General features: G+C 42.7%; 1 protein-coding gene across 1 annotated transcript; it reads left to right on the forward strand.

Moving 5' to 3' along the window:
- Positions 1 to 271: 271 nt before the first annotated feature.
- On the forward strand, positions 272 to 10,469 carry LOC139434677 (zinc finger protein 501-like). The gene is made up of 2 exons (XM_071204573.1): positions 272 to 388; positions 8,001 to 10,469. Exon 2 carries the CDS (start codon positions 8,267 to 8,269, stop codon positions 9,209 to 9,211), a length of 945 nt encoding a protein of 314 aa, XP_071060674.1. The 5' UTR covers positions 272 to 388; positions 8,001 to 8,266; the 3' UTR covers positions 9,212 to 10,469.
- Positions 10,470 to 11,008: the final 539 nt, after the last annotated feature.

An 11,008-nucleotide genomic window follows, 5' to 3' on the forward strand; every position in this document is an offset into this window, starting at 1 on the left:
TCCATCATCTGTGTGTCTGGATAAACCTCTGAACGGACTCTGTGCTCTTTTTTCTGGAGCGTTTACCTCGGACTATAGGAGCTAGCTTAGCATGCTAGCTGGAAACACGTGAGCAACACTAGTCAGATTGAGAGTTTGACGGAGAGAGAAACGGTGTGTTTAACGGAGTCTGCAGGGAAAGGTGATCTAGGAAACATGAGTAAAGTCCAAATGCTGCTGTCGTTGAAGAAGCAGCGAGTCACTGCTGCTGCTGAAGAGATATTTGCTCTGTTTGAACAAACACTATCAGAGCTCGAGGAGGAGCTGTTTCTTTCCAAAGAGGAGAACAAGAGACTGCAGAAACTACTGGACGCTGTTTTACAGCCTCAGCTTCGGATACACAGAGCAGGTCTGTTCCCTTTACTCTTCAGTAACACTTTAAACTCTTCAGTAACACTTTATTATCACATTAATAACACTTTAGACTCTTTATCAGCACTTGCTGCAGGTAGTAGATCCTGAAGTAAAAGTACAAACACCACACTGTGAAAATACTAATAATAAGTTAAAGTACTGCATTCATATCTTTAAGTACAAGTATGTAAGTATTATGAGACGAATGTACTTAATTATAATAATAATAGTTTATCACGGAAGAGCAAACCTACCAAAATAAATATATTTAGAAAAATACATACATTGAATAATATGAAAACATTGAATAATATGCCATGTAATGTACTGATTTCAATATTAATATAAGACGGGAGTCGGAGGCTCATCAAAGGTACAAGCTAGACTTTTATTTAGCATTAACACACATGTAAACACTTCAAGCCCGGGAAGCAAGACTGGGGTAAACGGGAAGTCCGGCTAACTCAAATGTCCGTGCGGAACAATACCCCAACCCATAGGTCCATGGGTGAATAATGTCAATCACCACACAAGCCCCCCCAGAATTCACCCATCGTCAAACCTTCGCGCCTGGGAGGAAGTACCACCCGGCACGGACGGACCACAGTGGCCGAGGAGGGCGGGGCCACAGGCGAGGGCAGGGGCGCCAACGAGGGCGAGGGCATCCCCACAGGGGGCGGGACATGGGAGGAGGCCCCGACGTGGGGGCAGAGCCAACTTCAACCAGTGTTAATTTTGGCAGCTGTTTTTGATTTAGTCTTTAGACCAAAATGGTTATTAGTTTTAGTCACATTTTAGTCATTTCTATCCTTCATAGTTTTAGTCTAGTTTTAGTCGACGAAAACTCAAAACGTTTTAGTCTAGTATTGGTCGATGAAAAATTGCATTTTAGTCAACTTATAGGCAAAATGTTTTCTCTCTCTAAACCAATTCAGTTAGGCAAATACAGGTTTCTGAAATCGGAATCAATGGGACAGCATCAAGTGTTGACATTCGTAAAGCAACATTTCACTCTCTTAACACTTTACTTGTGTAATATCTAGGGATGGGTATCGTTAAGGTTTTTTACAGTACTACTAGTCTTATCGATACTGCTTATCGATCCGGTACTTTAAAGGAATGGTCCACTCATTAGATAATTATTCCAAACTTCAGTATTTAGTGAAACATTATGTTTAAATCATACCCTGAAGAAACCTGCGATATTCCCCGGTAAATAATGATTTTATAGCTTTTTTTTATCAAAACCTGTATATTCCGTCTGGCCGCCGCCATTTTTGCCATTTTCAGTAGTCACGTGATGGTCGTGACGTCATCCATGCGTTCACTTTGTCAACACACGGAAACATGGCGGAGTATTTGAGTTCGGTCTCGTCAGCAGAGGAAGACGTTTTGACCAATGTGAAGAGATTGGATGGGGGAATTCAACCATACATATCAGTATGACAATACGACACCCTCTGTCCTTAGACCCTCACATCGTACAAGGAAAAACTTCCGGAGAAAACCCACAGTTTAAAGGGAACATGGGAGAAACCTCAGGGAGAGCAACAGAGGAGGGATCCCTCTCCCAGGACGGACAGACGTGCAATAGATGCCGTGTGTAAATTGAAAAGATAATACATTTGCAACATGGGTAGTCCAAATGTTTGGAAATGCATGTGTGTATAATAGGAAGATGATATAAGATACTATATGTATGCATGTAGTACCACCCTTGCTAGCGATTCCCTCTCTAGTTTAGCATACTCAGCTTCGTTGTCCCTGGCCATAGAATCACGATTTTATGGGGCCGGAAAAAACTGGGGGAAAATACACACTAGCCGGTACTACGCTATATGGAAAGGCCACCAAAAACTGTCCTGGCCTGGACGCTAAAGGACGTTAAAACGGGGCTAGCCGTTGCAACGGAAATGCGCTATACCATACCTTATTCTTACTCCGGGCACTACTTCTGCTCCTCCGTCGCTTCACACTTGCAGAGGGCGATTTCTCAACTGGCCGAACTGGTGTCCTGGTCGGTGATGACACCAGAAAGACCGATGGTACTGCATCTCCATTAAGTAATGGTTGTTCCATAAATCCCATGTTATGTGTTCTCATACTCTCATACTGAAATTTTCGCTGCATACATGAGCCTGTAAATCTCTCGGTTCGGGCCGGCCACATTTCGCTAGCCACTGCCTCCGAATGTACTTCTTACGCTTACCTTTTGGCAACAGATGGAACCGAGCATTCCGTGGATTGTTCCTATCAGAATTATGGCAATATTTCGCGATACAGTGAGGCATATTTGAAGAGAGAAACTACAGTAAATAACATGGAGATCAACGTGTCTTCGAAAACCAAACGCATGGTTGACGTCACGTCCGGAAAATGGCGGCGCCCACAGTGTTGATGTTATTTCGGTATATAATCAGTTTAAAATCACTGATAATGTCGTCGGATTAAAAAAAAGAAAAGAGACACTGGCAGAGACTGGTCTGTTTTATCGGATGATAATTATTTAAAAATGAGTGTCATGAGCATACCATTCCTTTAACGGTATTCTTCTATTTACTTTTTGTTATTTGTTAAAGGGAAAAACTAACAAATTGTTAATCGAATTAATTGCTTTATTTAAATGTGAAATAAATGAAATATATATAATGTTATTATATTGTACTGTACTTGAGTAAAATGTTGAGGTACTTGTACTTTACTGGAGTATTTAAATGTTTTGCTACTGTGTTCTTCTACTCCACTACATTTCAGAGCTACATGGTGTACTTTTACTCCACTACATGTATTTAATACCTTTAGTTACTTTACAGATCTGGATGAATGATGTGAAATATAATCAAGTGTTAAATCAGACTTTAGTTCCACCTGGAGTAAATCCACCAGCTACCCTGCAGTCTACAAAGTCATTCAAACTAGCTGCACCTTTACCAGCTTTGAGAACACTTTAATGATCAATCATTATAAAACATATCATATATATTATTCTGAAATGGAGAAAACGAGTTAAGGATGTCGAAAATTGTGCATTTCTCCGACTGAATATGACGCCTTTTGGCCGGCTGTTTGGACAGACTACTCTACTCGTGTCAATGCGCTAACGAGAAAACACTAATGGCAAACGAGCTTTGTCCACATCGAGCCTTGTAGAATGTCTCTATACTTTTGAACGCTCCGTCCCCGGCAGATCTCTGTGTGCCGCTGCAGCGTGTCTGTTAGGCCCTGCCCCTCGCACACAGAGAGACACAGGGAGATCGCTCTTCTGGAGTGAAGAGAGCAGAAATAATGATATTGCAAGTAGGGGTGGGCGATATTGAAAAATATGTTATCACGATATTTTCAAGCAGTATCACGATAGACGATATATATCACGATATTTTTTCATGTCGGTTATTATGGTTATTTTTCAAGTTACTTAACAGTACAAGCACCTACAAGGTAACAGAAACTAAAACAAAAAGGAGTAACAGACCAAAATAGCATTTCAAGCTGGTTTTATTTCAGAAATGAATCCCTGAATGAACAAGTGAGCAGTGAACATCAATACACATGAAAAGGAGGGTAAAACATAACTAAGTAAAACATAAAACATCAATGAGGAAAAGTCAGTGCCAAACAATTAAAATGTAAACTTTAGAGTAGACTTGAAGTGTAATAAAATACTTTAGCATAACTGAAGGGAAAAACATAAAACGCCACCGCGTCAGTTATGTCTTTCCACCGTTTGCTAGTCTTTCCATAAGGATCCCCTTTATGAAATGCCTGCCCTATGGTAGTTTGTTTTGGTGCAGTCGCTGCGGTAGATTGTGCATTCACACGCGGGGGACCTTGCACTCTTACAGTCTCTGAATGCTCTTTCTGGTGCTTGCGTTTGAGGTGGTCTCGTAAGCCCGACGTGTTGCCATCTGTCGCTTTGAAATTTCCTTTTTTGCACATTTTGCAAATTACATTTGTTTGCTCCGTGTCTGTTGTGTTATATCCAAAATATTTCCATACCACAGACGTAGAGTTCTTTTTGGGGACTAAATCTAATTCTTCTACATCAGAATCTGACTCTCCGTCCATTATTGCTGTGTGTGCAGACTGCCAACAGTGTATTTTCCCTCGCTGCAAAGAAAGGGGGCGGGGACTTTGGGAGCGTGTCAAACAACTCGGACTGAACGAAAGCAGAGGTGCGCTGACATTGTGAAATCGATCGGGCTTGATATATGGTGAAATTAAAATCAGTAGGTGAGGCTGGGGGAGCGGGAGGGGAAGAGGCTCTCCGTCCGCTGTCATAGCCCCCTGCGCCGCGCACGGAGAGCCTCTTCCCCTCCCGCAATATATATATATATATATATATATTTTATTTTTTTTATCACGATAGGACGATATCTCTGAAAAAGCATATCGTGGAGACCTAATATCGTCACGACGATATATATCGTCATATCGCCCACCCCTAATTGCAAGTTAGAAACGTAAGATGCATTTTGACAGACAAGATTGGGGGAAAATATGCTGCATTTTGAATGTCCGATAGTCCACCATTAACACCTTAGTCCCGTCTCGTCAACGAAAACTAAATATACATTTCGTCAAAGTTTTCATTATCAAGAAACTATTTTTAGCTCGCCATCGTCTCATCTTAGTCATGTAAAATAGGTTGTTGACGAACATTTTTCGTCATAGTTTTCGTTGACAAAATTAACACTGACTCCAACGGCCTGGAAACGTCCACGTGAGCAGACTTAATCCGATCAACGGACACAGTCTCAGGCCTGCCACCAATGTCCACCACCAGGCATCTTGACCCCGTGTCGTATGACCCTGAATGGGCCGTCGTAAGGGGGCCGCGGTGGGCGTCGTGGCGAATAAAAACGAAATCCGCCGACCGTAATCTGGGGGACACCCGGAAAGCTGGGTTGCTGTGCTGCGACGTGTGGACGGGCTTGAATGTCCCGGCGGTCTCCAGCAGGGAGGAGCGCTGCCCGGCTGCAGACCAGGGCACAGTGGCGGCGGGGATGAATTCCCCGGGGACCCGCAGCGTCTGGCCATTGACGAGCTCTGCCAACGAGGACTGCAGGTCTTCTTTGGGGGCACACCTGAGGCCGAGCATAATCCACGGGAGTTTATCCACCCAGTCTGTCGTGCAGTGACGCCTTCATGGATCGGTGAAACCGCTCACACAATCCATTAGCCTGGGGGTGATATGCGGTGGTGCGGTGCAGCTTGACCCCCAAACCCACAGCAACCGCGTTCCACAGCTCCTAGGTGAACTGAGAACCGCGGTCAGAGGAGAGGTCAGACGGAGTCCCGAAGTGCCCCACCCACGTGCCGATGAAAGCGCGGGTGACGTCGGAAGCCAACGTCCTGTCCACCATCGTAAACAGGTAGGTGAAACCATGAGAGGGGGGAAACGGACCTACGATGTCGACATTGACATGGTCAAACCTCCCCTCGGGAACCACAAAAACTCCAAAAGGTGCCCTAGTATGGTGGTGGACCTTAGCACATTGACAGGCCACGCATGAGTTGACCCAGGACCTCACGTCCTTCTTAAGCCCCTGCCACACGAACTTCAGCGACACCAACTTCACGGTCGGAAAAATTGTGACTGGCGGTCGAGGCTGGCCCGTGGAGATGTCACACCACAGCTTCGCGCCCGAGTCACCGACCGTGACCTCCTCCAGGCGTAATCCCGTGACCAAGACCTTGAGGGTCTGGACCCCGTGGTCAGAGGCCTGGTCAGCGCCCATGCAGAGGTAATCGAGGCCCAGCTGCACAGCTCTGATGACCGCTCTGGAGAGGCAGTCTGCGACCACGTTGGCCTTGCCAGCAATGTGTCGTATGTCCGTGGTGTACTCGGAGATGTACGAAAGCTGGCGTTGCTGTCGGGCAGACCATGGCTCGGCCACTTTGGACATGCAGAAAGTAAGTGGCTTGTGATGCACGTACGCCGCAAACTCCCGGCCTTCCAGCAGGAAACGGAAGTGGCGAACCGCCAAATAGAGACCAAGGAGTTCCCTGTCGAAAGCGCTGTACTTGGGTTAGTAGGGTTGTAATAGGGTATATATATATACATACATACATACATACACACAGAATATATATTCTGAGAGAGATATACATACGGAGCCCTGGAGGGTTAATCGAGAGAAAAATAAATAAAACGAGGCCACGATTAATTATTTCGTGCGCACGATATACTTTCTTATGGTAAAACACATCGAACTGCCCGATTATCACACCATATTATTAGTTTGTGTGCACTCCGGCAGGACTATAGCACTACATCGAGATTAAGATTAAACACATTTCTTTCACTTGGGAATACACATATAACTATGGAGAACCAGATGTGTGTAAATTACTGTTCATATTAGTATATATTAACACTACTGTAAGCAAGAGTTATTTGTAGTGATTCCTTGACAAAGTATTGTGTGGCCCACAAACCCCCAGTGATTTTCCTATTTGGCCCACTTGCTAATGAAGTTGAATAGTCCTGCCCTAAAGGTTCATAGAGAGAGAAAAAAAGTATCTTGTGCGCACGATATACTTTCTCGTTTAGTTAGTTAGTAAGTTTCTCGTTCGCACGAGAAACTTACCGGTGCGCCAAGTAGGAAGTGGAGCACAGACGAGACAACCGTTTCTTTACAGACTGTTATGTTTATGTGGAGAAATGGCAGTGCATACATTATTTGAGATATATTTCAAACTCGGACTTCATTTAGGGACATTTTGGCCAGGGGTTTAGAGCTATTTGTTTAAGCACCGGATTCGCTAATACCTTTCGACATCTGAAACATATACAAGTATGGCATTCATAGGGGGAAATGTGTGCGTGTGTGTTCATTACAGTAGCTATATATGCCTGTGTAAAACTGCTACTAGTTGGGGCATTTCCGCGATTGGTTGCTGTTGAAGCGAGGTGATATACTCCAATATTATTATTTGTTGTTGTGCAACTAAATATTGATTAATCTCAACCATATCTGTGTTTATGTTTTATTGATCTCTCTCTCTGTGTTAACATTTAAAGTTGGTGAACCATTAATTGCACTAACATCCTCGTGAAGCTGACTGAGAGAAGCCCAGAGTGTTTAAAGCTGTCATCAAGGCAAAAGGGGGCTGCTTTGAAGAATCTAGAATACAAATCATACTCTTTTTTTCACGAGATAATTCCATATGTGTTCTTTCATAGTTTTGATGTCTTCAGTATTAATCTACAAAGTTGAAACATATTAAATTCAACAAAAACCATTGAATGAGAAGGTGAACAAGCTTTTGACTGGTACTGTATATAAAAAACACACATATTTTAATATTGAGCAGGTTCCCTCATCTATAATCATTTATACAAGCGCAACTTTAAACATGTACAGCAGTAAAATGCAACATTCAAAACAATCAAGAAACATCATGAATGAAGGATATGAACCACCTAACTAACAAGACTTAACTGTATTATCCTGAGGAGGGTCTCTTTGCACTTCCGCTCACCCCTAATAATTGCGGAAGAGACGATGGGCCTCTCTTCTCTGGAAACTGTAATTCAATAACATAACTAATTATATTGACTAGGTCCAAGACTGATATAACAGTGTGTTTCCTGTTTCCTGCAGATGTCCAGCAGCTGGTGGTGGTTAAAGAAGAGCCTCTCCCTGACCAGCAGGAGTGGAGCTCAAGTCGGGACCAGGAGAACCCAGAGCCCCCCACACACATTAAGCAGGAACAGGAGGAACTCAGGATCAGTCAGGAGGAAGAGAAGCTTCAGGAGCTGAAGGAGTCTGATATCACCAAGTCCACTTTCACTCCTGACCCTGTAAAATGTGAAGATGATAAAGAGAAACCTCAGTGCTCACACCCTCATCAAAGACAAACTGATCACATGGAAACAGAAGCTGATGGGGATGACTGGCGAGGACCAGAAACAGCCAGGAACTCAGATCCAGAGAGCAGTTTAAAAGCAAAGACTGAGGACCACACTGGAGACTCTTCTGAAGACACTGATGACCGTTCTGAACCTGACGCTGAACACAGTGCTGATTGGAAGGAGACCAGAGAACCTGCCTCAAGCTCAAACTCACTGAAAAATAGACAAGACTCTTTCAGTGATCCCCAACGTAGTCCTGAAAATAAACCATTCAGCTGCTCAGTCTGTAAGAAAGCTTTTAGACTTAGAAGAGATCTAAATCGACACATGAGAATCCACACAGGAGAGAAACCCTTTCGCTGCTCAGTCTGTAAGAAAGCTTTTTCACGGAGTGGACATTTAAAGACACACATGATATTCCACACAGGAGAGAAAGCATTCAAATGCTCAGTCTGTGAGAAAGCTTTTTCACGGAAGGAAAATTTAAAGACACACATGAGAGTCCACACAGGAGAGAAAACACACATCTGCTCAGTCTGTAAGAAAGCTTTTTCACATAGTGGAAGTTTAAAGGAACACATGAGAGTCCACACAGGAGAGAAACCATTCAAATGCTCAGTCTGTAAGAAAGCGTTTTCCGTGAATATGAATTTAAAGACACACATGACAGTCCACACAGGAGAGAAACCACACATCTGCTCAGTCTGTAAGAAAGCTTTTTCACAGAGTGGAAGTTTAAAGACACACATGAGAATCCACACAGGAGAGGAAATATACAGCTGCAATGTTTGTGACAAAAGATCTAAATGGCGTAATCATTTCAAAAGGCACAAGTGTGTTGGTCGTCAGTCCTCACAGCTTAATGAAATTCAAACTGAGGATAACGGAGAGGCAAACCCTCCAATCAGCAGCTTAGCTGAACACATGGAAACAGAAGCTGATGGAGAGGATAATGAATAAGTCTTATGACTGTTCACACGTGAGAGAAATCTGTCTGACTGGATTAACATTGTTGTACAACATCCATAAGACTTAAATGAACTCCATCTTTATCAACATACAGTGTTTCCCACAGATCTGAAATATACTTGGGCGGGTGGTGGCAGAGAGTCCTTTACCTCACCTGAGCTGAGCTTATTCCGAGCTTGAATGACACACAGAGACCAATCAAGGGCTTTGATTTATGATCTGTATGACAGTGGCCATGTCGGCAGGCCACATCATGTGGACAGCCAGTCACCCTGTGTGAGGCAGGCCACTTAGCAGGCCAGAAGGAGGCGAGATCAGTGCAAGGGAGCGAGGGATCATTGTCCACAAGTTAATCGATCGCAGATGGCGTCGTGGTCACGTACGAATACTTTTTTTTTTATAATTATTATTATTTTTTTTAATAAAAAACAAACAAAACTAAATGGGTCGCGAAATATACTTGGGCGGCCGTTAATATACCTTGGCGGCCCGCCCAAGTATAGTCTGTGTGGGAAACCCTGACATAAGTGGACAATATGTTTAATGTTTTTGTCATTCTGATGTATACGTTAACCACTGACTGTTGATGAACCATTTTATTTGGATTGAGGGCTCCAAGTCTCCATATACAGGTATAGGATGATTTGATGTATTGTTCTTTATTTCTAAATGTTTTGTATCATTGCTATCCTGTTAATGAGCCCTGCTTTACATAAATGTACCTGTTATTGGAGTGTTTTTGCTTCTGTAACTGTAAGGCAATACATTTTCCTATTTTGTATCCTGATGACCTAATGCCGTTACATGTAATACGTTACTCCCTAAGCCTGTTTTCACCCATCTGCAACAGATTCGCTAATAATCAAAACTGTTAATTTCTTTGACCCCTTGACTCGACTATTTCTTATTTAATAATCGTTACCTCCTCAGGACCAAGTTCCCATGTCCTGCCTTTCACCTCCTGATCACCCACTGCTCATTTAAGGTGGACTGACCTTTACAATGGACCAGCTAGTCTTAGTGTCTTAATGAAAACGTTTTGTAAAATGACGCTAGACCGAAAACGTGCTGTTGGGCTGTGTGCTCTCTGCAGGACGGTGTCTGGACTCAAAGATTGTTTATGGTATGAGAGCTTCACTCTGTTTTTGTTGTCCAAACGACGCCAACGGAGCGATATGTCTTCTTTCCAGCAGATGGCATAAATGTTACATCATCCAGTTCAACTGTCATCCACATATCAATGATTAAAAACAGCAATGTGTGAAATATGGCTGGTAATTGACTCACAATTTCAACAGAATGTGAAGAGGTTACAGTCTTGCGGTTATGTCCAAGATGTTGTCTTTTGTTGATATAAGAGATAATAAGGATTGATGCAGAAAATAACCAGAAGATAGTCTGGATAGAGCCTTCAAAGAACCAGAAAGGGTTTTGAAGATTATCAGGGATATAGAAAGAATACAAATATTACAAATTATTATACTTTTTGCAGTGTTAACATCTAAATACCACATTTAAAAGTACTCATTTATTAATAAATCATATTTGTTATAATTATGTATTTCATTTAATTTCAAACCTTTATTTATACAGATAAATCCCATTGAGATCATTGATCTCTTTTTCAAGGGAGACCTGAGTAGTAGTTCCACATGAAAACATAAAAACATAAATAGAACAACAAAAGGACATCATTTACATAATTATCCACATAAACCGGTACTAATAGCTTCCGATTGACTAGCATCCAACCGAGCTTTAAAAACATTTTGTGGCACCAGATTGTTC

This window comes from Pseudochaenichthys georgianus, chromosome 10 (assembly GCF_902827115.2).
Source record: "Pseudochaenichthys georgianus chromosome 10, fPseGeo1.2, whole genome shotgun sequence".
In the NCBI taxonomy this organism is placed as follows: Eukaryota; Metazoa; Chordata; class Actinopteri; order Perciformes; family Channichthyidae; genus Pseudochaenichthys; species Pseudochaenichthys georgianus.

Coding starts and splice junctions, on each gene's coding strand:
- LOC139434677 (XM_071204573.1), top strand. CDS start 8,267: ATGGAAACAGAAGCTGATGGGGATGACTGGCGAGGACCAGAAACAGCC.